Source organism: Pseudorasbora parva, chromosome 6 (genome assembly GCF_024679245.1).
Source record: "Pseudorasbora parva isolate DD20220531a chromosome 6, ASM2467924v1, whole genome shotgun sequence".
Classification (NCBI taxonomy): Eukaryota; Metazoa; Chordata; class Actinopteri; order Cypriniformes; family Gobionidae; genus Pseudorasbora; species Pseudorasbora parva.
In genome coordinates this window covers 17,143,149-17,170,499 of record NC_090177.1, presented here as the reverse complement: position 1 = coordinate 17,170,499, position 27,351 = coordinate 17,143,149, and the positions used below count along the sequence as shown (strand labels likewise).

Here is a 27,351-nt window from a genome sequence, read left to right as displayed (position 1 = left end):
ACACACACATACACACACCATTACACCACCACCACCAGCCTGCACTGTTGTAACACGGCATGATGGATCCATGTTCTCATTCTGTTTACGCCAAATTCTGCTGCTGTTGAAGCCCATCTGTCTCAAGGTTGTGTGTGTTGTGGCTTCACAAATTCTTTGCTGCATACCTCGGTTGTAACGAGTGTTATTTCTGAATTCAGTCAAAAGTTGCTCTTCTATCAGCTTGAATCAGTCAGCCCTTTCTCCTCTGACCTCTAGCATTAACAAGGCATTGTCGACCACAGGACTGCCGCAAACTGGATGTTTTTCCCTTTTCACACCATTCTTTTTAAACCCTAGAAATGGTTGTGCGTGAAAATCCCAGTAACTGAGCAGATTGTGAAATCAGCCGTCCTGCCTGGCACCAACAACCATGCCACGCTCAAAATTGCTTAAATCACCTTTCTTTCCCATTCTGACTTTCAGTTTAGAGTTCAGGAGATTGTCTTGACCAGGACCATGCCCCTAAATGCATTGAAGCAACTGCATGTGATATATTTTACCTTAATTCAAAGTTTTCTGTTTAGTCTGTAACGTCAATAATTTTACACACTGATGGTCTGGTCCTGTGCCATTCTTGATAATATTTAGTGTGTTAAAACCATTTAAGGGTTTTAATGGCATTTTTGTTTACTTTTAGCATTTAGGTCAGCATTTAATGTCTAAGCATTGAGATGTACACAACACTTCCTAAGCAGGTGTGCATTACAAACACATGGTGGCAACATTATGCTATAACAATGTTTCCCTATAGGCCTATTTCCTTAGGCTACTGCATTTTGTCATATAATGAAATGATTGACTTGGCAGCCTAACTATGACAATAATATTTATGTCTGAGGGAGGATTTACACAGCTTTTCATGTTCTTGACATGATAATACCCCCACGACGGATTAAATGATAGCATTCGTTTTTGTAGGAGATTGAAACTACATTTCCCATGATTCCCTTCTTGAGCAGGAGCTAAGCGCGGTGAGTGTCTCGCGCTCCCGACGGGGGAGTGAAGTGCACTGATGGAGCGCGAGCGGCTTTATTGTAGCATACTGGGCGCGCGCACTCACTTTAATTTCAAAGGGTGAAGTTGACGTCACCGCAGTTCCAAAGAAGTCTATAGAAAGGGAGTGCGCAACATTTCCCAGCCTTCATTCTTTTTTCGAAAGAGCAAGTGAGGATTAGGATGGTCATCAGAGTGTACATCGCCTCCTCGTCTGGGTCTGTCGCGGTGAGTAACATGTTTACATCGAGCCTCTAAGAGTTGCGTGATGAAAAACTGGAGACAGCTAGGAATAATATCAAACAACAGTTCATTTTTATTCTGTGGTCTGTGATGTTTTTCTAATATATTCTATGTAATAATTATTTAAATATCACGTTAAACAGATAATTTAAGGGTATATTACATAGCTTTATAACATAAGCTAACTTTGCCGCTTATCACTCATTAAGGTTTGTGTGCAGATATGAGTTATATGCCTGTCGACAACAACAATAATATACTTTGGGGTTTATTTTCAAATAAGCCCCTCTCACTTAATGAATTTAGCCCACCCTGGCAAACCCTCCCTTTTTCTGCAGGTGACAACAGGGTGGTTACGTCAAATGACATTACATGGTAATTAAACCATGGAAGTTAATTTTTCATGTGCCGTAACATGGTTATCGAAAAACATGGTGTTACTGTGGCACATTTTATTATTGTCAAGTGCACACCCCATAAAGAACTCTTGTCCATAACTTAAAACTGAAGGTAGGCTATGAGCCTGTTTTCAAGCCGCACAGTGCAGAACATTCTGGATAGGTAGGCCTATAGACATTATTAATCTAAAATGGATTTCATATAATCGATGTCAAGCTCAATCTGATCTATAGCCTATGTTTAACAGCAGCAAAAAAAAATATGCTAAAATGTGGTTGATGCTTTATTTGAAATAATCCAAAACTGTTGTCCATCTTAGCAAACTGAAACCAGTCATAAAGCTTAGAGGTTGGACAAAGTGCGTGTTTACAGTACAAACCAACCTACTGCCACAATCCCTGGCAGCAGATCAGCTCGGTTTTAATCGCTCTGTTATGCAGCCTGCAGGGAAAGCACAAAAAATATCCTGATTCATTCAGAGCAAGGATTATATTTCAGCCTTTTAGCTGGTTGCTCCAGTGACATTGACTTTTAGTTCTTTAAATAAGGAGATCCACAGTGTCTGAACATGGATTGGTTGGAAGCTGGGGCAATTTTTGTTCATTTTTCCCTGTATTTAATGTAATTCATTTGGTGTTTATTGGTTATCTAATTATGTTTGTATAGTGACTCACTGTGTAATTGACAGCCCTGATATTGAGATGAAGTTTGTTTTTGGATAGAGAGGCAAGAACTTTCAGCATTGTAACCTAATAGTGCCTGAATGAGGTAATAGTCTAAAAGTTATCCATTAATTTCCGCTGTCTCCTTATTTCTACAAGACCTGGGTTGTTTTTTTTTTACCCCAAAAACAGCTATTTTTAAGTCTCCATGTTCTCAGCACACACTGTTCTCATATATAGGCAAACATTTCTTTCATGCTCCCCCCTTCTGTGGAATACTAACAAGATGATCATTAGAAAAGAAAAATTAAATGTGTCAGTTGCTGTATTTAATGACTAGTGTGCGTGTGTGTGTTCACTCAGATTACAGATGTGTTTGTTACATAACATGTTTTGTGTCCAAAGGATGTTTGTGTGAAGTGAGTGATGTTTGATGATACCAATCTGTTGCTAAAGAGGATCTCCGGTCTGTGCGGAACATTATTTAAATGAAAGCAAATTTTAGGATGAAACGAGTGTGCGTTGCTTTTTTCACGTTCAGCTACGCAAATTCACATTAGCTCTCATAAGCTTGGGTCAAATGGGGATTATAAAGGTCACACCCCTGACTAGCCTTTTTCACTCATCCACATTAAACCATTGCACTTTATACATGCATGCGAAGGACTGAGAGCACTCACTGAGTGATACTGAGTGATTTTCAGTCAGCTAAGCTTAGTGGTGAGATGGGTTCGACAGTGATACAGGCTCAGTAAGTCTGTTAAGAATGTCTGAGTGGAAAGAGTGCATTCATTCCTGAGAACAGAATGATACACTCAACCTAATGGGATGTGTCTTTGTTTAAAAGTGCACTTAGTCATTGTACCCTCATTAAAAAGTTTTGCACTTAAAAAAATTATCAATTGAAAAATATAATGATGATGTGGAATCCTGTCATATCAATATCATAATAAAAGTTCAATTGAATGGAGCAGGTCTCCTCATGATCACATGAATTGTGCATTTCTATGGCAACACGATCAACTTTTAATGGGATAGTTTACCCAAAAATGAAAATTTGATGTTTATCTGCTTACCCCCAGTGCATCCAACATGTAGATGTCTTTGTTTCTTCATTAGAACACAAATGAAGATTTTTACCTCAACCGTTGCTGTGTGTAGGTCATATAATCATGTAGGTCATGGATATACAGCTAGAACGTGGACCGGAAGTGAAGCGTGTCCCAGGCTGTTGGATATAGTGTTGTCTATGAGGTAAAAAACTATATAAATACGGCTTGATTTCTCACACAAACTGATCGTTTTGTGCCTTAAGATATCAATGTGTCGTCTTGAGCCACAGGGCTCTTTGTGCATGTTGTCTAAGCATGTTTTTTTTTTTTGCTCTCATGGAATGTTACCCATTTACATGATTATATGACCCACACACACCAACGGTTGGAATAAAAAATCTTCATTTGCGTTCTACTGAAGAAACAAACACACCTACATGTTGGATGCACTGGGGGTAAGCAGATAAACATCACATTTTCATTTTTGGTTGAACTATCCCTTTAACTAAATCTGCAAGCGGTCAAGTTGTAGGCCTAATTACGAGATTAAGAGGACTGTAACGCTTAAAAAAAACTTTCTTAAAATAACATTAATAATGTTGCTGTAGTGTCTGAACCAATCAGACATACAATTTATTAATTGAATTTAATGAATAAACCAGCAAACTCACTCTCCCAACAAAGGTATGTGAACCATCCCCCAAAACTACAACTAACATCCCAAATGCAGTTAACACATGGCCTCTGGTTACAGGACACATGGAGACTGATAAGTTTTATGACCAGAAGGAATTTACAGAGAGCTGTGACTCTCAATTATTTATTTATTTTAAAGGACGAATAAACCATCTAAAATCTTTATAGGGTTTGGTCTATGTCTTATTTAAATCTCTTTTGAAATAATGTTTTAGAATTGCTTACTACTAAAATCATGCTTGTGTATGGCGTGTTTGGTCTCTACGAACTCCAAATGTTGTTCTCCATTTGTTAATTTACATGACATTTTGCTAACTCTGTCCCACATTAGTATTATAAGAATGTTAAATGTCCGTCTCTTAAACACCCAATCAAATTACATATTCAAATGCCCCGCTAGAGGACAAAGGACCGTAAAATTTCCCTCCAAGGGAACCACTGCTTATTGGCTCTCACACATCCAGAGGGTGTGACATATTCACACTTTAAAAGATCACTGATCAGCTTGAGAGTTCCCTACTCTGAGAAATCCTGATGTGAAGATGATGGCAGATGACTCAAATCAGAGGTATGACCACAAAAATCTGACTGAGGCCCACAACCTCACTGGTTTGAAACAGGAGGTAAACAACCTCAAACTCCAGATCACAGAGACCAACAAGGAGCTGACACATGCTAAAAGCTACATAGGCCAGCTAGAGATGGAGCCTCAGGACAAGCACAAGTACCCTGGCAGAATGGAGTCACAGGAGAAAATCCACAGACTTGAAAATGCTCTGAGAGCTGCTGAACAACGAGAGCAGCTGGAAAAGGCAGCCAGAGAGGACCTGGAAAAGAAACTTTTTCACAAAGAGTTACTGTTAAAAGCAGCAAATTCTGAACTCTTGGACAAAAATGCAAAAATCAGGGCCTGTGAAGGTCACCTGAATGTGTTTAAAGCAGGGATTAAAGCTCTGAACCAACAGCTGGAAAACACCAAAGATGAACTTGACATGGTCCAAAGAGAGCTGAGATACTCTTATTTGCTGCAAAAAGAACCGCTGCAGGAGAGACATCTCACTGCAGTCCGCAGAGCAAGCTCCCCCAGCCAAGCACAGAGATACAAAGAGGGGAGCCAAAGCCTTCTGCATAACACTTCATCAGCCCTGAAAGCCTTTGCAGTCACAGAAGAGGAAGGATTAATTCAGACAAACTTTGAAACGGCACGTGTAGAGACACTCAAAGACCTCAACCGAATGGCCAGAAACATCTCTACCTTCGCACCAGATCTCACAGGAGACCACGACGTCCACGCTTACCTGAGAGACATTGACTTTTACCTGCAGTCTTTGACGAGTGTGAACCACCAAGATAGACTCTATCTGCTCTGGATCACATCCAGCCCAGAGTTGCGACGCTTTCTGGCTCGGCAGCCGGAAAACATCCAATCAGACTACCAACAGCTGAAACAAGCCCTCATAAAAGAATACTCTGACCCAGAGTCTGAAAGTGGACTGATTGCTGCCCTGGACATCAAACAAGGTCGGAAAGAAACTCCCCATGCTTACTACCACAGACTCAGAAGAGCTTACTTTGGAGCTCGCAATGAACCTGGGATGGAGGAGGACACCAGCTTCAAGAGCCTTTTCCTCCGAAACCTCCATCCTATTGTAAGTTACCATTTAGGCATTACGGCCTGCCCCCACACAATGCCTGTTCAACAGCTGCGTGACCTGACACAGAAGGCCTTTAACAAACACAAGGCCTCCTCAAAAAGGGTTTGTAAGACCCCAGTGATTCTGAACTGCAAAATCCAGAATCCAAAGCTGGCACCAGGAGGCACCCAACATTTCCACAATGTAAGAGCCTTCTACCAAAAGCCCCTAGCCAGCAGAGGGCAGAACCATCACCGTGGCAACATAACTCACCTGAGGAATACTGGGAAGAACAAATGTCTGAATCCTGCCCAACACAACTCAGGCAAGCTCAAGTCAGCACCACTGCCGGAGAAGAGGGACACTTCAGACTTAAGATGCCTGGATGCCAAAGGATCATAACATTTCCCTACAAAGGAACAACTTATTGGCTCACACGCCACCAGAGGGTGTGAGATCTTCACACTTTAAAAGTTCACACTTTTCTCACCTTGTCTGAGAAATACTAGTGTGAAGATAATACTGAACTAGAAGTCTTCTATAAGGACCCCTAAGTTTGTGCCAGGCTGCGGCCTTGTCTTTCCATTCACCAAAAATCATCTGACTCAACTGGTTCCCTCTCATCAAGACAAAATCAGCAAAGATCAGCTGGAGCCTCAACAAAATGCATCAGGACAGTTTAATTCAAATGGTCAAGACATGCAAGTATCAAACTTAGTCTCATTGATACATTAAGTATACATACCTCTTTTAAATAAGGGCGTGTAAAAACTAAACTGATGGTTTGCTCAAGGCTGTTAATCTGCTGCATTTCAAATAACTTGGTTTCCTGTATTCTGCTTCAGCTCTCTTTCCCTTGGTAAACTCTATGCATGCATGTGTTTTTGTCTAGTTAATAAAGTCTTGTTTATGTCACTTAAAGTTGTCCATGTTTCATTCTTATATACTGGAGTTCCTAATCATGCAGATTTTGATTCTATGCTCTGAGTAGTACTGTACAATAAGAAAGATGTTTCTCATACCCCGGTAATGAACTTTTCTTGGAATTAATAAACCATTAACAGTGTTCACTGGACAAACTGATTGTAATATTCATTTTACAACAATAAGTTCATTCTATTAAATATTTATAATACATTTTAACTAGTTAATTATTCATATTTCCTTTGAGCTAATTTGCTACATTGCCTTCCAACTAATAATAAATAAGTGTAAGATGAAGTGCTAAATGACTAAAGCTATTAAAGCTAAATGAAAATCTGATAAATAGCACACAACAAAATTAGCCTACAAATGAAATGTATTATTCAGAACATCAATAAAAAAAAATGTAAACATAAAATACACTTTTTTATGTGCATAAAAAATCAACATCATACAAGCAAAAGTTACCTTTTGAAAAAAAAAAAGGTTCAAGGCTGGGTTGAAAACAACCCAAGTTGGGTTGAAAATGGACAAACCCAGCAATTGGGTTGTTTTAACCCAGCGATCCAAGTTTGCCCGACCCACTGGGAAGTTTTATTAAATCCAACTATTGTTTAAAAAATTACTCTGTAGCTTGCTTGGAATAAACCCAAAATATGTTGGAAATTAACATTTATTAATATCTTTAATAAATTAATATTATTAATATGTTTAATGAATAATATTTAAACAATAAACACACTCTAAAATTGCTGGGTTAAAAACAACCCAAGTTCAATTCAGTTCAATTCAGTTCAATTCAATTCAATTCAATTCAATTCAATTCAATTCAATTCAATTCAATTCAATTCAATTCAATTGAACTTTGTCTTAGACTCCGGTGCCCACATAACACTGATCAAAAACATAATACAAAAATACAAACAAACAATACACACACACACACACAAAAAAAAACTACTTATTTAAAAGTCTAATTGACGTTGGTACGATTTCTTAAAACGATTATATTTGCACATAGGCATCCTGTATCTTTTGCCAGAAGGAAGCAACTCATATTCTGCACTTAAAATATGCGAAGAATTTCATACAATCTTGGTAGCTACACCGATGACTCATGAATACTCCAATAATTGGTATTCCCTTGGGTTGGGTTGGGTTGTAAATGGACAAACCCAGAAATTACGTAGTCTGAATGGTTATTCACTGGGTTCAAACAACCCAATTTCTGGGTTTGTCCATTTCCAAGCCAACTTGGGTTGTTTTTAACCCAGCATTAGAGTGTATTTATAAAATTGCTTTTTAATAAATAATAATAATAACCTTTGAATTATTATTGTTGCCTCTACCCTCTAATTATGACAGATTTTTAATTTCCAATGAATTTTGGGTTCGTTATAAGCCAGCCAGAGTAATTTATTTAACAAGAGTTGGGATAAATAAAACTGGCCAGCATGTTGGGCAAACATTTAACCCAACCGCTAGGTTTGTCCATTTTCAACCCTACTTATTTTAGAGTATTTCTGAATGACTATCAGAATGATTTTGAATTGGCAGTAAACAAGAGAAGCAGCAAGATATTAGGAAACGGCACAATTAGGTGATATTGTTTATATACAAAAATTCAATATAACAGAAATGAATCTTGAGTAGCCTAGCAACTTACATTCTAGATGCAGTTTTATCTGTTACTTTGTCTGTTTTTTATCCATAAAAGTTCCGAGCAAAACAGCGGCAGAATCAATGTGCGTCTAGTAAAACACAGTATAGTTTCCTGAATGAATCCATGCTTCTGGATTAAACGGCTGATTCAAAGAATCCCTCATAAAAACAGATGACTTCAAATCAGCCTTTTTAAACTAATTGGTTGAATAAATAAATGTCTCACTCATAAATTAGTCTGTCACTTGCTGGCTACTACTAGTGTAAAGATGTAACTTGCAGAAAAAGTCAGAAGAAAGGTCTTGATGATATAGACAGCATTTACAAAAAACACAATTTGTGATTAACAGGTTGTGGCAGAAAGAGAAGTGGAGTTATTAAAATTAATCATTCTCTTCAGTCTTTTGTTTTGTGGATAAAACAATAGCTACATTGTGAGCCTGTGCTGGGTTGACACAAGGCAATTGTCCTGCTCTCTGTTTATCAGTGCAGGAGTTTTATTGAGCTTTTAAAAAGCAGACAGGGCTTAATAAAGAGCTTCTCTACCTTTCCTTACTTTTTTCTTTATGTGTATGATATTTGATTTGCTCATCAATGCATCACAGAGTATGAATCTTAATGCACTTGTGCTTTCTATGTGCATAGGTGTGTGTGTTTAGTTGCAAAATGTCTCTGAACAGCTCTGCATGTGGTGCCCAGCAACACAATCTGCAAAGTCAGCAGAGAGAGAGAGAGAGAGAGAGAGAGAGAGAGAGAGAGAGAGAGAGAGAGAGAGAGAAGAAAGGCAAGGCGAGGCGAGGTAAGGCAGGGGACTTTTTGTTCTCCATCTGTCCTCCTCCACAAATATGCAATGTCCAAAAACACTCTCTGGACAGCACACTTTGATACAGCCAAACTGGAGTGTAGGTGTGTGTTTTTGTAAGTCACTCCCTCTCATACAGCTGTTAGGCCTCATAGAGTTAGGTGCTCAGATTGAAAATGTGTCAGTCCTTAGTGAGCGCTGAAAATTGGCGAAAAACAGACAACATCTAAATTAAAAAGGTTTATTCCAGTCAAAATTATTATTCAAAATTGCTGATTCACCCTACATTCATTTTTATCAACAAAATATTTTTTATGGTTTAAATCTAGTGGTACTGGAACACAACTTTAAGCAGGTTACCAGTTTTTACAGGGAGGGATAATGTGTGTATAAAGAATTACAGCTAATCCATTACCGTAAAGGTAGGTTGCAATTTCAGAGGCTAGCAATAGCAAGTTAGCTTTAAAAGCATAAGATCCCACCCACCCTTTCACTACAAAAAACTTTCAAAAAGAGAGAGAGAGAGAGATTTTTAATTTGTGAATATAAAGCAAATAGTGAGACTAGTTGTGACTAGCTGTGTTAATAATACCAAAGCGAATACAAAAAACGAAATTAAACCACATAACATAATAATAACTCGATTTTTAAATTTGTAGACAAACTTTACATTGCCTTGAGAAAGACAGAAAGTTTGAAGTTGTTTTAAAAGCTTGAAGGGTTTCTATTTGAAATAGTTTAAGTTTTAGTTTTATAGTTTTAAAAACCAGATTGACAGATTGAGCGCTAAGTTTCCGCAGTATGTTTTCCATTTACTTTTAAAGAAATCCCTCTTTGTCGATCAACACTCTCGTCCTACATATTACTTTTATATGGTTATATTCAGAGTTTCCTTAAGATTACACCACCTCCACTTCCCAATTTTTAATGAATAGTTCATAATAAATATCCATGCAAATGCGCAAACACCTATAAATGCTCATACTCAAGTTCTAATTTGAGAGTAGCCTTAAGAACCTTAATAACACAGATCATTCAAGAACTATCACAGATTATCATTGACCAAAGAACTTCACTGTGTGATTCCTCAGGTGAAGAAACACCAGCAGGCCGTCGTGGGCTTTTTGGAGGCCAACCGGATCAGCTTTGAGGAGGTTGACATCACTATGGTGGAGGATCAGAGGTTCTGGATGTACCGGAACATTCCTGAGGAGAAACGACCTGAAAAGGGCAATCCTCTCCCCCCTCAGATCTTCAATGGAGATGACTACTGCGGCGTGAGTCCGCCTCAAATGTGCCATAAATTCTTTTAACTAAAAAAATTCCATATGCCTGATATGTCAAACACTGTTTGGGTGATGTACTCTTTCTCCCATTAAAACACCATTAACTTGTTCAAAGATTAACCAATAATCTTCTATCAGAAGCAATTGTATTGTTGGATAGATATTCGCACACTGGTAATATCTTCGTCAATATACTACAAACCTCAATTCATACAGTATTAATTAGACAGTAAAATGTGTCAGGGATTTGGAGGGGTCTGCTGAAATAATACTCTGTTTCTCTCAGACAGTTAAATCAATGATACGCTAAAAGCTCTCTGTCTGGCCAATGAGTCCACATTGGGTTGGTTTGAGAGGATGTTTATTAAAAATCAATACATTAAAACAAAGATCCATGGTGTAAGCTGTGCGACATTGTTGCCTTTTCTTGTAAAAAGGGTAAGGCATTTTCATGCCTGATTCTTCCAAACACAAAGCTCAAAGTTTCAAGATTTTGCTGACTAAACACATTAATATTAACCCTCACCACACATACTCAATTTATTAATTAGAGCTGTAGTGTGATATGTCAATGTGACTCTTACCATGAATCTTATTTTAGAAATGATTAATCACCTAGCACCCAAGTTGTGGTAAGGTTTGTATATTTTGTGAATGACTCATGGCAGTAATGGCTGGATGTTGCTGAGTGCCCAATTGATCTAATCTCACAGTAATCCTTAATTCTCTTAGACCCCACCCCCAGCGCCTCTTTTAGCCAATCAGTAGAGCAGTTTCCTTCACAACATGTCACAGTGGTCAACTGTTTGACATTAATAGAGGGCAAGCCACAATTGACAAGTCTAATAGGTTTTACATTTACAGCTATTGTTATGCATTTTAAAAAGAAATATATTTAGAAAACTATATAAGAAAATAAAATTTTGTTTCTGGTTTATCATGTTAATGGATGTTTAATGCCATAATGTATATAATCTAAATCAGTAGGTTCACTTGTTTAGTTTGATATTTCACAGATAAAGGTGCCAATATTATATGCAATTTTAAAGACAAAAGTACAACAAACAGAGTTGCTAAAAACTCTCCTCAGTCATTATTATTCGATCCTTTTGCAGGATTACGAAGATTTCTTCCAGTCTAAAGAGACGAATACAGTGTTCTCATTCCTCCGTTTGCCCTCTGTAAAGGTACAAACACACTCCCACCTGTCTTTGAAGTAATTCACTGTCCAGTAAAAAAATTTATTAATTTTTTTGCAGGACAAAATACTGATTATTATGATAATTTATGTTTTGTGATGTAGTTTGTGTGTATACTGGCTATACTCAATTAGATCAACATCTTAATTAATTACATTTTGTTCTCTGCAGGACTCTGAATCCTAAACCGTGTCATTGACATTTCCATAGACTGAAACACTGTGGTTTTGCCTCTTTCTCCTGTGATGTAACTCTTGTCCCCTGGTCTGAAGCCCTCACTGCCAGAAATGAATTCTGCCAAAACACATGCTGCCCTCCGGCCCAGCTATTCCTAAGAAACTTCTGTCTGTTTAAACACATACACCGGGTGGTTACAGATGTTTTTTATGGCCTAATTCATTATTTATATGTTTTGTTTCATTTGTTGTATGTGTAAAATGAAAATCCTATTCTTTTTAAATTGGCTATAGGGATGGAAGGTAACTTATACCTGTATGTTTGTGTGTCTGTGTGCTTGTAAGACTTATGCTGTTGTAATCAGCACAAAAAGAATCATAAGTATGCAAGGCTGCATGTACGAGTCTCTTGTAAGTCATTCTTTGTTAAGGAGCTCAGACAGATTGTCAAAAGGAAATGTAGGGATACAGCATAAGAATCTGGTATGTGTTCTTTTCCATAGGCTTTGATCCGTTCGTAAAAAAATAAGTTCAGACCAGAAGCCAAAACAGGAAATAGAATCCTGACCTGCATTAAGATCTCAGTGTAACAGCACTGATCGGAGCTCAGTGTTTCCATGCGCCGTAATGACTTTTCAGAGTGTAAAACTGGTCCTGAATCAGTATTTGAACACTTTATGGTTTATTAACAGAATTTCAGATCTCATTCCTACCGCCTTTTGTTCCTTCTGGTGGGAATCAAAGAACTCATGTCTTTGAGGTTATCTCAGTCTTTCCTCTTTAATTGTCTGTTAATGTGTGTTTTTCTTCTCAGGGGTATGTTAGCATGTAGCATGTAGCACACTGAGATGCCTAAACTTCCAGCTCACCCGTTTTTTTTGTGTAGCTTATATATTCACTCACTTATTATACAATGTGATGAAAATACTGGTTTACTCACAAAGTTGGTTTTGTGGAATTGTCTTGTGCAAACTACTGCCATTCTCCTCCGAAAGCCCCCCGAACAAAACACAGACATTCTCCCATACATACTTCCTCTGTATTTTCATTTACTATTCATTACGATGTTCACTTCTTGCTCTGCTTCTCCCACCGTTTCATTAAATGTTTCCGCATGAATGAGCACTGCATTTATGTTTACGCGCACATACACACACTATTCTCAGGATACAATTATGTTTTATGCCCATTTTGTCTCTCTCACACACACATTGTGTTTTCATGTTTTATGGGGACTTTTCCACAGACATAATGATTTTTATACTCTACAAACTGTATATTCTATCCCCTACCCCTAAACCTACCCATCACAGAAAACTGTCAGCATTTTTACATTTTCAAAATGTTCATATATTGCCATCTTTGTGTGGACGTATGGTGTATCGGGACGCACACACACTCTAAACATATTCTGTAAAGTGTAGTCATTCCTTTCTATATACAAGTTACTGTTGTTTACTTTCATAATGTAAGTGAATAAATGAATCTAATTTGTAATAAAGTATATTCAAACGCTGATTGTTTCTTGTGTTTCTCAGTGGTTCCAAAATGCATTTTGACACTTAAATAACAAAACATCAAAGCATGTGTCATTCTATAATTAAAACAAATTATTTTCTTTTTTAAATTTAAGTTTTATTTTTAAATCATCAATTATTTTGCATAATATGAGTGTTGTGCTATCTGGATTAATAGTCCAAATACTTTTATGAGCTAATGTCATGGCATAATGTGGGTGGACTACATAACTTTTAAAAAAAGACTAGTGGAACACTCCAGATATCCCAGCATGCCTTTGAATGTGGCAAATTTACTTTAGCTGTATAAGCGGTTGACATTGAGAGCGTGAGAAAATATTGTTCCTCTATAAATAGATACAGATGTTTGCTACTCATGAATTGAATACTATTAAAAATGGATACAGTGCGCAAACATACAACAGTCTTCAATAAAGTTTGCCAAATATTGCTTGATCTCAAAATTTAAATATTCATAAAGAATTATATATAAAGTTAATAAAAAATTAGGAAGATAAAGTTCACTCTTTCCTCCGAGAATAAACTGTATTAAATAAAATAATATGTCCAATCTGTGTCGCCATGTTTTACTACATATATAATTAAGAGGAAAAACTCATGGACACTGAATTGAGTGATACTATTTGATAGATTTAACATTGTTTATTGCATTATGCAGAATGTCAGCCAGAATTAAAATTGCAGTAGGTGGATTAAATGCATCAATAATAATGAGGTGGATTTGCAAAGAGAGTATCAATATTTTAAGTATTTAAAGGGGATAGTTCGCCCAAAAATGAAAATTTGATGTTTATCTGCTGGTATCCTAGATGTATGTGTGTTAGTTTCTTCAGTAGAACACAAATTAAGATTTTTAACTCCAACCGTTGCTTGAATAATTCATGTCAGTGGGGTCAATTTTTTTCTATATTTGGGTGAACTATCCCTTTAAACATTACTGCATCCTAGTGGACAAACAGGGAAGTTGCTCAATTTTACCCCCCAAAATGATGAGATATTCTTGTTGATGCAAAATGTAGCAGAGATACACTTGATAGAAAATATATATTTTTTAATTATCATTTAATGATGCAAAATATGTATTTCCTTAACATTTAAAGTCTTCTCTCTTAAAAATGAGAGGACTTAGTGCAGTGTGCCTAGTAGCTCAGAGTTTGAAGAATGCCTCTGGTTTCCCATCCTCCACTGCATCAAAAAACTTTTGATAGTCCTATGAACACAAACACAGAGAATACTGAGATACTTATACTTTTTTATGGTTTTCACAAATAAAAATGTGTCTTTGAAAGAATAAGACATGAACACTTTAAGAGATCATTTTTAAAGCTTTTGCTCAGGCATTAGTGGTAAAGTACATCCAGACACACCGCATGTCTGGAATCTGAGCTGTTTGATTATTTGCTTATTTGTGAGCAGCATGTGCTGTTCTGAGCATCATAAGAGAATCTCAAGATGTTCCCCAGAGCGGCAGATGATCTCTAAAAACCACTGGCGCATTTCAATCATTGGAAACATCTATAATCGATGGGAGTGTTTTAAAGGGTGTGTTTTTCTTTAGAAAAAGTGAACAAGCCTGACAGGTCTTATGTGCCTATATGCAAAGCCTTATGTTTTAAGTGTTGTTTGCACAACAAAATTAATACCATTTACATACACTACAAAAATGTACGCCCTGTTACTGACTCGAGTGCTGTTACTGAGTGGTTCAATATGCTTGTTACAAAACCCACACACTGACTGCACTGACAAGTAGTTGTTTAGAAGATTTCATGTTCTTTTATGCTTTATTACAGAACATGGTCTGATATTGGCGTGCTTTTCTTAACTGTAGAAATGTCATTCTCAGGAAATGTTTTATTTGTTTTCCCATGATGACTTACAACTGATATAATTAACATGCAAGCTTAGCTCATGGATACTGAACTTAAATCACATTAGTTACTAGATTTAACTGTTTAATGTGTAATGCAACCCCCCCCCCCAATTAAAATATTGCCTTCTTAAACATTCATATGATTGATATTAAAATGTAAATTCTAATGCCAATATTTATCATGACATCAATTGTCATTTTTAAAGACAAGCCCTATTAATGAAGGTCTAATATAACACGTAAAAGTGCAGCAGATGGGGGCAGAAGTGTGATGAGTGACTGTCTAAAGCTCGTCATAAAATTAAAACAGTTGATAAGTTTTCCTCAAGGTTGGTTTGATGCAGATGAAATAGTGTGTTATTTCTCTCCCTTAATCCACAGGCCAGTATCAAACACAAGATAGCAAAATGAGACTCACCCCACAGTATTTGTCTCCATTAAAGATCTGAGGGGGCATCGCTGCGGGGTTTCCCACTTTCTTCCTCATCTCCTCCTTCACGGCAGTGCTTGATGTGATGTCCAAAGTAAAGTACTTGATCTTCTTGGAATCCAGGAATTGGAAAATCTCAGACTGATGTTGCTTTACCTGTAGAAAAAGATGGAAAACAAAGAACCATTGACAACACACTTGGAAAATGGTTTCACTTCCTTTTTAAAGACATGTGACAAAAAATTAACTAACTTTTGTGTACTTCAAATCTTAGTGTCTTGAAATAAGAACGTTCTTCTGCACCTAGGACATGTTTTATCCTTTAATAGACGCACAGGCATGCAAAGACTTCAGCCAGAGGGCATATCTGATTTACCGTAGAGATAACTTCACCAATGTAATTTGACATGAGACGACTGTCTAGCAGGTTAAATAATAAGAAACACAAAGTGAGTACATATTTTTTTAAAAATCAAGTTTATATCATTAAGGAAGTTCAGTTTCAAACAGCGAGTATCATCTGCTAAACAGCCAGAAGTAATAATTAAAAAAAAATACACACCTCCCTAGATCCACTCACACTGCTGAAATACACCGTGATAGACATCTTCTAAAAGTGATGCGTTCAAAAAGGTTTGTTGGGAATGATAGTGGCTGCTAAAGTAGACTGCTATTTCAGTAAGCTCTGTGTACGTATAAAACAGTAACTCAGCCAACTCGGACCAGGAAAGCAAGTTTTGACAGTTCACCTGACGGCCCCACCCACCGCAAACACTTCCACACACACCATAAAAAATAGCAGTGTGGCATGCCTTAACTTGCTATTCTTTCTTTGTACCACCGATATCGCACAGTGCATTGATTATAGTGCGCCCAACCATTACGGTGTCACTTTATTAAAATGACCCAGAGACACTAATTTAGTTGGTTGGAATCAGTTGCAAAAATGGATCAAAGGTCTAGCAAATGTATACATTTTAAGTGTGATCTAAGTGAATAAATTTACTGATATAAACGTATACATGTAGAAATATAAATATTGAGGCGAGTTTTATATGCCGTGTGCACATAACGCTCCCTAGTGGTTGATTAGGGTGTCTACCGTTTTCGATTAAACGGACATTTAAGAAATATTAAAATGGCTTTCAATAAAATGTTTTCTAAAGGAATAAAAAAAACACAACAATTATGAACCAGAAAAAGCAAACTTTATAATGAAAACCCCAAAATAGATTTGTGTGGTTATCCAATCAGGCAGTGAGATGGACACCGTTGGGGCCTTTTGCGCTTAAAACAATGTTGTCGCCGTTTTGACGTTCTCTTTACCCGCAGTCAGAGGAAAGGTATGGCGAGCTTCTGTAATCTCTGACAGAATCGGTCTGAAATATCCGACATCCTGTCTTTAAAGTAATCAAAGATGTATCGGAAGGATTTTATATTAATATATCGATCGTATCATGCCTTTATTTCAGGAATTTAATCCTCTCATCCATCGCTAATCTACAATGGCCGAGGAAGGGTGAGTGATCTCGCTATTCTACTTACTGTCGGTGCAGGCACACTGCAACTTCAAAGTATGCAATAGATGCACTAACTTAATTGTTAAAGATAAAATTTATTAAATACCCACGACTATTTAGCTTACCCGCCCTCATGTTTCAAAACCATGAGACCTTTAGTGCGTAGTGTATTGAGCTGCGTAATACAACAAAAGCAAACGATGACCAGAAGCTGTTTAACTCCAGAAGGACTCATATGCAACTTCATAGTAGTCTACGTGACTATTTTTTTCAATGCATTTTATCATTATGATTTGATTTGCATTGTATGAGGATTGGCTTAATATAATTGTTCATATAAGAGTCAAATTCACTTCCATTGAACAGTAAATATCGGCCTTATTATATCTATATACGTCCTTTTTTGAGCTTCAAAGTCATACAGATCGTATGTATGTGTATATAGATAGAGAGAGAGAGCAAGCGTTTTCCTGTAAACTTTGAAATCAACTACATGTCAGTCCCTGTATTACATGGTGTAGTGCAGGGGTTTCCAACCCTGCTCCTGGAGAGCTACCGTCCTGCAGATTTCAGTTCCAACACTGCTCTAACACACCTGTCTGTATTTATCTAGCATCCTGAACACCATGATTAACTGGTTCAGGTGTGTTTGATTCAGGTTGGAGCTAAAATCTGCAAGACGGTAGCTCTCCAGGACCAGGGTTGGACACCCCTGGTGTAGTGACTTCTTAGGGTGACCTCGGCTATGATGAACTTTAATTCTTTAGTCGGATACCCCTTCACTCTAATTATGAGTGAGACATCCATTCTGAGAAGCCGCAGGTCATTAAACATGTAAACATGCCGCCCTCTTTTTACACTGTAATAACAATCTTTTGTATGAATTTCACAGCATCAGTGCCGGAGGTGTGATGGATGTCAACACCGCTCTGCCTGAAGTGCTGAAGACCGCACTCATCCATGACGGTCTGGCCCGCGGTATCCGTGAAGCTGCTAAGGCCCTCGACAAGTAAGAAGTAACCCCTTTAAATTTGCAAGATGCTGCTTTGTATCCATGATGATAATTTGGCTCCCTCTTCTGAAGTCTCTGAGGAAAAATGCCATTCGTTACCCAATTTCTGTCTGAGATACTTTCAGTCTGTCAGTCATTCCTGTTGGAGAAGATTTAAGGCTCATGTCATGGTCATTCTTTGTTCATTTCACAGGCGCCAGGCTCATCTTTGCGTCCTGGCAGCAAACTGTGACGAGCCCATGTATGTCAAGCTGGTGGAGGCTCTCTGTGCTGAGCATCAGATCAACCTCATCAAGGTGGGAGAGTTGAGAATGATATTAATGCGTTACTGTACTGCTTTCACATGCTATCGGAATTATCATAAATGTAAGGTTCCTAGTTAAATTGGACATGAACACATTTGAATAAGAAACCATATAAAATCTTAACTCGGAACTCCACAAAGCAAATGCAAATCAGCTCCTTTTGACATTGATACTGCTTGCAATCATAATGCAATGGACTGGTTTATGAGAAATTGAACCTTTAAATAAAAGGATCACTGAGCCATATATAGTAGAATTGGTAATATGCAATAAGAGCCTGCACAGTGACAGGAAGTTAAAAAGGGGGACTTAAAAGTATCTTCTGCAAACTGCAATGATCATATGTCACTTGTTTTTAAAACAATTCAATATCTACATTATTTTTTTAAATAGTCCACTTTGTTTTTAGTTCAAAGTGCTAAAAATGAATAAATGGAAATGAGCAAATTAGCGTTGCATTTGTAATCCCGTGAAAGCAAGGGAGTGCTACAGCATCACCCCTACCCCCTGCACCCCTCCCTGCTGGTCCATAAAATTGGCAAAGAAACCTCATACGCTTGCATTGATGGTGGGAACTGAGCACTGGCATTGGGCTCTTTTGAATTGGACCACCCAGAACATCCTAATAACTTGCATTTAAAGCCTATTCTTGTGGCAGGCATCACTTGTTTTCCTCTGATCTAGGGAATTCTATTTCTCATTAAAAACAATGCAAGGTATTTTTCTCTTTGATATTGCCAGGAACTTCTCATTTGGACCCATAAGCCTGAGTTGAATTAATTTCTTGATTGCTGCTTAAATGGGAATCGCAACTCACCATCACTCGTGTCCTTCTGTAGGTTGATGACAATAAGAAGCTTGGTGAGTGGGTTGGTCTATGCAAAATCGACAGAGAGGGCAAACCCCGCAAGGTTGTGGGCTGCAGCTGTGTAGTCATCAAGGTTCGTATCCATAGTCTGTTTTTAATTTACTTGACGGTTCCTTCGTCTAAAACGATGTTCTGTAATGAGGGAGAAGCAAATGCATTGGATTTTTAAAATTTGGGGCTTTAAATTTAGGGGTTTTGAGCCAGGTCGAGTCCAGATGCTGGCTCTCTGTGCCCTGTGTCTGTTGTTTTGATGTCTTGGCTAGATTGAGTGCCTGAACACGAGCCTCATGGTCCTGTTTTGACTCTTTGAGGTCCCTAGAAGGGCAACAAGTGCTGCATTTACTGGATAACTCCTGATAATTTACTGTAGTTATTGGAAGGATCGAGGTGTTTTAAAGCTGATTTTATGTGGGTGTTTTTTTTAAAATAATGCATCTAATGTGTTCACATCTCCATCTGCAGGACTACGGCAAAGAGTCTCAGGCCAAGGACGTCATTGAGGAGTACTTCAAATCCAAAAAATAAGGCGCAAAATAAAAGATCTTTTGGAAACGAGAAGTTGCTTGTTGTGTTCTTTAAATGACAAGGAAATTGAAACCGATCATGCAAGTTAACTAAATTTTAAAAAAAAAATTAGTAACACTTCTCTTGCAGAGCTTGATCTTTCTCATTTGGATTGCGTTAAAGGTGGGAAAGGCAATGTTTTTTCATAAACTCTTTACTATAGGACGTAAAGAGTTTGACTCAGTATAGCAAATGATAGTGATTTTTTTTTTTTTTTTTTCTTTTTTTACATGGTCTCAGGACCATGACATTTGTCCAATCATTGCACTTGGCCTGAATAGTGTACATTCTTTATGTGCTGTGAGACATTTAAAAATGGATTGACTTAAAGCAGCACTAGGTAACTTTTCAACCTTCATAATATATTTTCAAGACTCTTGTGATAATATATATACTTACAATAGCAGGGTATCTGCAGGTTTCCCCAAGTCAAATTTAAGACTTTTTAAGACCTTTTTAAGACCATTATGAATAAAATTTAAGACATATATCACGCAATAAAAAAATGCATAGGAAATGCAGAATCACTCAATTAGGCTACTTAAAATTATATTATTTAATTTATTTAAATTGAACAAAGTATTAGTAAACGTATTATTCATAGCTCAGTCCCACTAGGATTAGCGCATATATATATATATATATATATATATCTCAATTGACCAAAATTAGTTTTTATTTTGTGGTGGTCACTTCCATAGATTTGCAAACATTTTTTTTTTTTTTTTTTTTATAATTAGGATGCAACATTAAACATATTATTATGTTAGATGCACAATAGTCACACATTGCAATAAAACTGACAAAATGCATGAATCTTGTTTTGTTATTATCAAAAAAGGCTGGTTCAGTTGTGTGCGATCTATCTTTAATAACATGATCGCTTAGGGTGGGAACCAACATCTTAAAAGTAAACCACAGCAATAATTGCTTAATATAAGTAAAACGTTAGTGATTAGTGATTACGTAATCAAGTAATCGGTCATTAATAAAATTTATTATAAACAAATGACAATAGGACAAATAAATACAATATAAAGATGCATATCTACAAAGAGGAACACTCCACCGTTTTTAGAAATAGGGTTTATTCAACTTCTTTAGACATTTAGATATGTGGGCAAATGCATTTGTCTCAGCGCATGCATTGTTTTAGTTCGGCAGGGTCGCCGCTAGCTTAGCTTAAAATGCATTTCCCCACATATCTAAATGTAGCAAAGTACCAAAGTTGAATAAGCCCTATTTCTAAAACAGTTGGTGTTCCTTTAAGTGTAAGTGCTGTTTCCCCCGTTTGTGTTGTTGTTAAGCTATATTAGTTTGCTTTCACTTTGAGAACATACTAATGCGCAGATCCAGCGCTTACTTACACGTCCCAAACTTTTTAGCTCAAATCAGGATATAGACATATGGATAATGTGTATATTTGATCGTTCAAGAGAACCTTAGGGTAATGAGCCAAGAAATAACACATTCAATACACTCGCGCGAGCGCTGACAGGCAGCAAACACACGCAGCCTGACATCGGAGTTCGGAGTTTACATCACTGTTATTAACTATTTTAGTGAAATCGGGTATATTATACTTTTATTTGGTCATTAAGCAAGATGGTGAGAAAGATTCGCCTTCGCGTTCACGATCGCGGAACTGCAAGAACCGTCAGACTCAGCTGAAGAATAAAATCCATTTTATGCGTCTGTGGGGTACGATCAGAAAGAGGCTCGTGCCAATAACACGAAAGCTGATTGGCTGCAATACACGTGGCATGCTTGTCTAATTTGTAGTTGTACTAGAGCGAACAATAGTTGGTCTAGCGAAAGAAAGAACTACAAACACCACAGAACAAACACACACACACACACACACACGTGCGCGCGTGCTGCGGGAGGCGAGAGCATTTCAATGAGGTAGCGTACATGAACGTAGGAAAATTAAGACCTGTTAAACATTATTTAAGACCTAGAACGCAGTGCTTCCGCGAATTTAAGACTTTTTAAGGCCTTATATTTTGATTTTGAAATTTAATACTTTTAAGACTTTTTAAGACTCCGCGGGGACCCTGAATAGGTTGAATGACACGTCTGCCATAGCCAGAGCCAAACAGCCCTATACGCTCACTACGCAAGCTGCGCCCGCAATTTACTCAAGGCCCCGCCTCTGTCTTGTGTCAAAGCGCGTCAATCAATGTTAAACACTGATGATAAAATTAAGTGGAATTATCCTTCTGGCCATGAAAAGAGGGAAAAACCACCATGAGAGTGAATTGCAGGAACAGCAATCAGGTAAACTTGTTCTTCAAGTTTGATGTCAGCAAATAACAGTAGGCCTACCCTAAGGTTAAGTTGATGTGCATCTCTTATGTTGTCTTGCTAAGATGGACAGGCAAGCTATGCATCTCTTGGTCTGTCTAGCTAGCTAATGCCAGCCGCTTTCAGGGCTGTGTTCTGTCTTTGTGCCTGAAAATTAAGTTTTTTGTTGTTGTTGATAAACGGCACCAGTGTTTGTTTACTGCAGCTCGGACAAGATCCGCGTCGTGCTTGAACATGCGTTTATATGCGCGTGCACGAAACGAAACGTGTATTTTCCAGCAGAAATATCTGTGGATACCAGACCGACAGAACAATATATGGGCATGATGGTCCTCCTCATCATAAGTGCACATAGGCTACATAATTTTAAAACAAGACAATGATTATAGTCTTAGTCAATGTTTAGCTAAAACTAAACTAGCCTACTGCATGAATTATGCAAGATGGAAAGCAATGTATTGACAATTTGACCTTGATTGACTATTGATTAATAGGCTATATTGAATTTAAAATGTTGATATTAATTAGCTAGACATACTGGTCAATATGGATGCACATCTCAGTAAATAATTACAATAAATCAAATATTGCTTTAACATGCATAATATAAAACACAGTAGCATCCTGTGGCAAGCCATTTTAGCTTTTATTTATTGACAATTTAGGCATTTTTAATGTCAATAAATGTTCACTGTTTAATAGTGAATTCTTGGTATGGAATTTTTTACTAGTAACAATGTCTTTTTGATGTCAGGGATTACATGTTCACTTGTACAAAAGTGAATTCTTGATATCAACAATGTCCTCACTCACAGAGATTCTTGATATATGAATTACTAGTTTGTTAAACATTACAAGAGCCAAGCCATACAATAAATAGTATTTTATATTTGAAAATGTATAAAAGAAAATCTGGGGGAGCCAGTTTGAATGGTTCTGATGCTGCTTATAAATTGTTTTATCTATAATTTGCAGGTGCTATGCTTAAGTTTGTATGTAGAGGAGATGCTGGATCATCTGCCAGTACTAGCACAGACCCAGATGATCCACATCCAGCCTCAGCCAGTACTAGCACAGACCCAGATGATCCACATCCAGCCTCAGCCAGTACTAGCACAGACCCAGATGATCCACATCCAGCCTCAGCCAGTACTAGCACAGACCCAGATGATCCACATCCAGCCTCAGCCAGTACTAGCACAGACCCAGATGATCCACATCCAGCCTCAGCCAGTACTAGCACAGACCCAGATGATCCACATCCAGCCTCAGACAGTCCTAGCACAGACCCAGATGATCCACATCCAGCCTCAGACAGTCCTAGCACAGACCCAGATGATCCACATCCAGCCTCAGCCAGTACTAGCACAGACCCAGTACAGCCTGATTCACCAACAGTAAAGCCGTCTTCTTCAGCAAGTACTATTTTAAGATCATATAGAAAATACTCTTTAATAAATATTGTTTGTTTGAACCTCATTCTTTGACTGTTTTGTTCAAAGGAGGAAGGATTGTATTGGGAGCACTAAGGTGTCAGGTGTAACTGCATGGCACTGGCAAATGGTTTAAATAGCTTACGGGTCAGGTAGGAGGGCCCCTTAGCAGAATTTTGCTTAGGGCCCCAGGGAGTTCAGGATCGGCTCTGGCCCTAGCTTGATGGGGTCTGTATCGTTTTTAATCGTACTTTTAAACTTCGGGTTTCGGGTAGTAACCCAAGAAAAAAAAAGAACTACAAAATTAGACTGCTTTAGGGCATATACGTCACTTCCACCAACACCCACACTTCCTTAAATTCAGACGTGCGAGCCCAACTTTTTCGTCGGATAATATAGTCATGTCCGAAGCAGCACAGACAAATAAGAAAGAAAAGGTTTTGTTGGAGGAAAGCAATAAGAGGACACGAAAAAGTGATGGGATTAAAGGCAGGACGAGGATCAACATTGGGCCAGTGTTTGCTCGTCGGCGTGAGCTGAAGGAGGCGTGCCCGACCGATGCTGTCATGCTTGTTATGGTGATTACCTACCACTCAAACATTGAACTGAAGTTTCATATAGATTCTGTAAAACGGTAACCAATAGACTACTATAATAACGCTGGCTTGTAAACTTGAGCATCGTGATTATTTGGCGTTTGGAAAAAAATAAAACCCATGAAATTATATTCATATGACATGCTGAAACATATGCCACTGACTGTACCTGGGATGAAGACATTTCACACGCAACGCCAGAAGAACACCTGCATGTGAACTCCTGCAGTGTTCAGGGTAAGTTAACTGTTAGTGCTGCACCAACCCGCGGGGTCGCTTTTATGAAGTTATTTGGCCCGCACCACTCAGGCATGTGATTGGCTAAGGACAAAAAAGCAGGAAAATATACCATATTTTATAATATAGACCAACCCCACCCCCGCCGCGCCGCGCCGAACAAACTGGTGGCGGATCAATACGGACAGTAAAGCAGGACCCATAACAACTTATTTGAACAAAAAAATACATTTTATTGTAATACCTTTTTTGTACAGTATGAAAAATAACTAATTATTTGGTGGATGCATTTTTACCCAATTTTAATAGCTAAATGTGCAACATGCACATTTTCATGTCAAAAGAAGGCCTCAATTTTTCTATGACTCTTTAGCCTTTGTAGAAAGCTTTTTTAGAGCCTCTACACGTTTCTTTTGGAATTTGCGCCTGGCATGATAAATTAATCTATAATGACGAAATGGGGGTGCAATTCACATTTATTCCACAAGGTGGCGATGTCTGATACACAATGATGATGTGACGTTTCACTCATAGTTACCTCTGACAGAAAACGAAACAATAATTATAATCTGCAAAACTTGAAATGACTCAGTGATTTACTGCAGAGAGCAAGTACTAAACACAATCATATGTTAGTGTCACTGTCTCTTGATGATGGATGTGGTCAAGAAGCTGTCAGTGTGCAAAATATTGATTTTGAAGACGTTGAAAATGAGTTGGCGAATATGCGTAAGATCGCGAATATGAGGCAAATGCTGAATATACTGGTAAACCAGCTCTGACGAGGAAATATGATGATGGTATTAAACATCGGCTCAAACTGAACCCTTCCAAGCTCCAAAAGGTAACGAAATACGTTTTATTTTATTCTTCTGTAGCTGTTACTCTAACATCAGGAGTTGTATATATTATCGCGACAGGTAGAGCGGTCTAACGTTATCCATGTTAAATATAGAACCGGGTCCCCAATATGTAAGAATGTTTGGCGAAACAGTCATGCATTTAAGGGTTAAGCTATGGAATGGCTTCAGATGACTTTGTCACCCAAACTGACGTGAAAAAAGCGGGGGGCGCCGAAAAGCGCGCTGTTTGCATATAGCTAGTGCTAGCAAATACAAGTAATGTTAGCTGTCAAGTTAATGTTAAATGCAGCTTAAACATCCTGCCATAGTGGAAAATCAATCAAAATCGATCATCTAATCAATCGACAACAAAGTCAAATTAGTAACTTATAGGTTATATATAGACACAAGCAATAGTATACCCAGATCATCCGATCCGGTGATGTTCTTGTCACGATACAGTCCTTGTTGCCCATCCCGCGATCGTGGTTTCGACCCGGCTTACCATGGTGACGGCTGTGAGATGACGGTCAACCCACCAATCCCCCCCCCCCCCCCCCGCCCCCGCCCTTTTTTTTTTTTTTTTTACAGATCTGCATGATTTACGTAGGTCACATTTTCAGGTCATAAAATCCGGAATTCCGGATTAATCCGGAAAAATCACATCCCTGACCACTGTATATATTTTTACAACCCGCCCCGCGACCATTAAATAGACATACGGGGTCCGCGGGTTATGAGACGACCCGCGCATTACTAGTTCAGGGCTATTAGGGTTGTCATGTCAACAAATGCACGCGCGATGGCATCCCCTGTTGTAGGATTACAGAGCTTACGACAGTAGTTGAGGACATTATTTTTTCCCAACTGTAGGGGGACCGAGAGCAAAAGTTGCCAAGTGCTGCTTTAAGAAACAATTGAGAATTGAATGCATATTCGTCACTACAGTGCTAAAACGGTGGTGTAGATGTAGTTGCACATTAATCATTACAGTGGACTGACAAGTGGCAAGCTTTTGTATGTGGGACTTGACCATAGACTGTAAAAAAATATGGATGTAGTGTCCGTGACGTCACCCATAGGATTCCGATAAGCCGTTCTGAATCTTAAAGTAGGGTCGAGCTGGGCGTTGCCATCTTGTGAGCGAGTCATCGCGTGTCACTCCCGGATAACAGAAAATGGGCAAAAAGGCGGGATGTGCGCGGAGCTGAGGTGACGCAATAACTATAGACGGCAGATAAATGGCTATCCACTTGTAACCACGCCCTTAATTATGCAGAACTTTAAGACTTTATGTAACGTAAACAATTGAGTTATAAAAAAAAATCATCCCCCTCACAGTTGTCATGGAGATCAAAATTAGCCTTATAAGCCAAAACCACAATTTGTACCAGGCTGTAAACATGTTTTTTTTTCTGCTGTAAAGTTGAGAATTTAAAGGGTTACTTCAGCGATTAGCATATGGCTTTGTATCAGTAGAAACCCTGGAGAATATTCAAATGATTGTGCTTTCCCCTCTCATATCTCCCTGAGACGAGAGATTTATGCATTTTATTTCTGGAAAAATTCCTCCTATGATGCAAAATGACGATTTTTGCATCATAGGAGGAATGTTTGCCCAGAGGCTAAAGACTACAGCCAGCAGAGGGAGCCATTTCCGCATGTTTTGAATCCGGCATTGGGGGATGGGAGATTACACTCAGCTTGCAGGGAGAGCTCAGCTTGCAGACAGGATCATTTAAACGGAGCTATGGTGAGCAATGTAAGTCTTTTAACTTCTCAAATTCATTTCTATGAAAGTTAAGCTTGCAAAGGCATGAACTAAAACGCGCCAGACTGAACTCGTGTTGTGAGTGTATGCCGCGAGTGTAGTCGCGATTACCTCAGCATCACTCCTGCAGTTAGTGCTCAGTGCTGTGAGAATCGCTCGGTCACTCACTCATTATATTGAACAGACACGTTCAGTTTTTAATTGTAGTGTCTCTAACTCAGTCACAGTAATGAAGTTGGTTGCGTTGGGAATGGCCTCACAGGGCAGCGAAGCATTCTGGGAATT

The 27,351-nt window shown here is 38.2% G+C and overlaps 3 protein-coding genes and 2 non-coding genes across 5 annotated transcripts; 4 read left to right on the top strand and 1 right to left on the bottom strand.

Moving 5' to 3' along the window:
- Positions 1-1,035: 1,035 nt before the first annotated feature.
- Positions 1,036-13,286, top strand: sh3bgrl2 (SH3 domain binding glutamate-rich protein like 2). The gene is made up of 4 exons (XM_067445870.1): positions 1,036-1,263; positions 10,201-10,386; positions 11,511-11,582; positions 11,766-13,286. The coding sequence occupies exons 1-4, from the start codon at positions 1,219-1,221 to the stop codon at positions 11,778-11,780; spliced, it is 318 nt and encodes a 105-aa protein (XP_067301971.1). The 5' UTR covers positions 1,036-1,218; the 3' UTR covers positions 11,781-13,286.
- A 651-nt stretch (positions 13,287-13,937) lies between these two features.
- Positions 13,938-16,430, bottom strand: zgc:153284 (uncharacterized protein LOC751696 homolog). Its single transcript, XM_067445868.1, has 3 exons — positions 16,174-16,430; positions 15,600-15,767; positions 13,938-14,518 (listed from the first exon to the last, which is right to left on the bottom strand). Exons 1-3 carry the CDS (start codon positions 16,216-16,218, stop codon positions 14,456-14,458), a joined length of 276 nt encoding a protein of 91 aa, XP_067301969.1. The 5' UTR covers positions 16,219-16,430; the 3' UTR covers positions 13,938-14,455.
- A 445-nt stretch (positions 16,431-16,875) lies between these two features.
- Positions 16,876-19,874, top strand: rps12 (ribosomal protein S12). The gene is made up of 6 exons (XM_067445867.1): positions 16,876-16,954; positions 17,084-17,130; positions 18,024-18,140; positions 18,337-18,439; positions 19,288-19,389; positions 19,779-19,874. The coding sequence occupies exons 2-6, from the start codon at positions 17,117-17,119 to the stop codon at positions 19,839-19,841; spliced, it is 399 nt and encodes a 132-aa protein (XP_067301968.1). The 5' UTR covers positions 16,876-16,954; positions 17,084-17,116; the 3' UTR covers positions 19,842-19,874.
- On the top strand, positions 17,874-17,948 carry LOC137080128 (small nucleolar RNA SNORD101). The gene has a single exon (XR_010906000.1). It is a non-coding gene; the product is annotated as a small nucleolar RNA SNORD101 (small nucleolar RNA).
- Positions 18,179-18,263, top strand: LOC137080133 (small nucleolar RNA SNORD100). The gene has a single exon (XR_010906005.1). It is a non-coding gene; the product is annotated as a small nucleolar RNA SNORD100 (small nucleolar RNA).
- Positions 19,875-27,351: the final 7,477 nt, after the last annotated feature.

Coding starts and splice junctions, on each gene's coding strand:
- rps12 (XM_067445867.1), top strand. Junction 18,440..19,287: donor ATCAGATCAACCTCATCAAG/GTGGGAGAGTTG, acceptor GTCCTTCTGTAG/GTTGATGACAATAAGAAGCT. Junction 19,390..19,778: donor GCAGCTGTGTAGTCATCAAG/GTTCGTATCCAT, acceptor CTCCATCTGCAG/GACTACGGCAAAGAGTCTCA.
- zgc:153284 (XM_067445868.1), bottom strand. CDS start 16,218: ATGTCTATCACGGTGTATTTCAGCAGTGTGAGTGGATCTAGGGAG. Junction 15,768..16,173: donor GTGTGAGTGGATCTAGGGAG/GTGTGTATTTTT, acceptor CTTTTTCTACAG/GTAAAGCAACATCAGTCTGA. Junction 14,519..15,599: donor ATGGAGACAAATACTGTGGG/GTGAGTCTCATT, acceptor TTGTGTTCATAG/GACTATCAAAAGTTTTTTGA.
- sh3bgrl2 (XM_067445870.1), top strand. CDS start 1,219: ATGGTCATCAGAGTGTACATCGCCTCCTCGTCTGGGTCTGTCGCG. Junction 1,264..10,200: donor CCTCGTCTGGGTCTGTCGCG/GTGAGTAACATG, acceptor GTGATTCCTCAG/GTGAAGAAACACCAGCAGGC. Junction 10,387..11,510: donor ATGGAGATGACTACTGCGGC/GTGAGTCCGCCT, acceptor ATCCTTTTGCAG/GATTACGAAGATTTCTTCCA.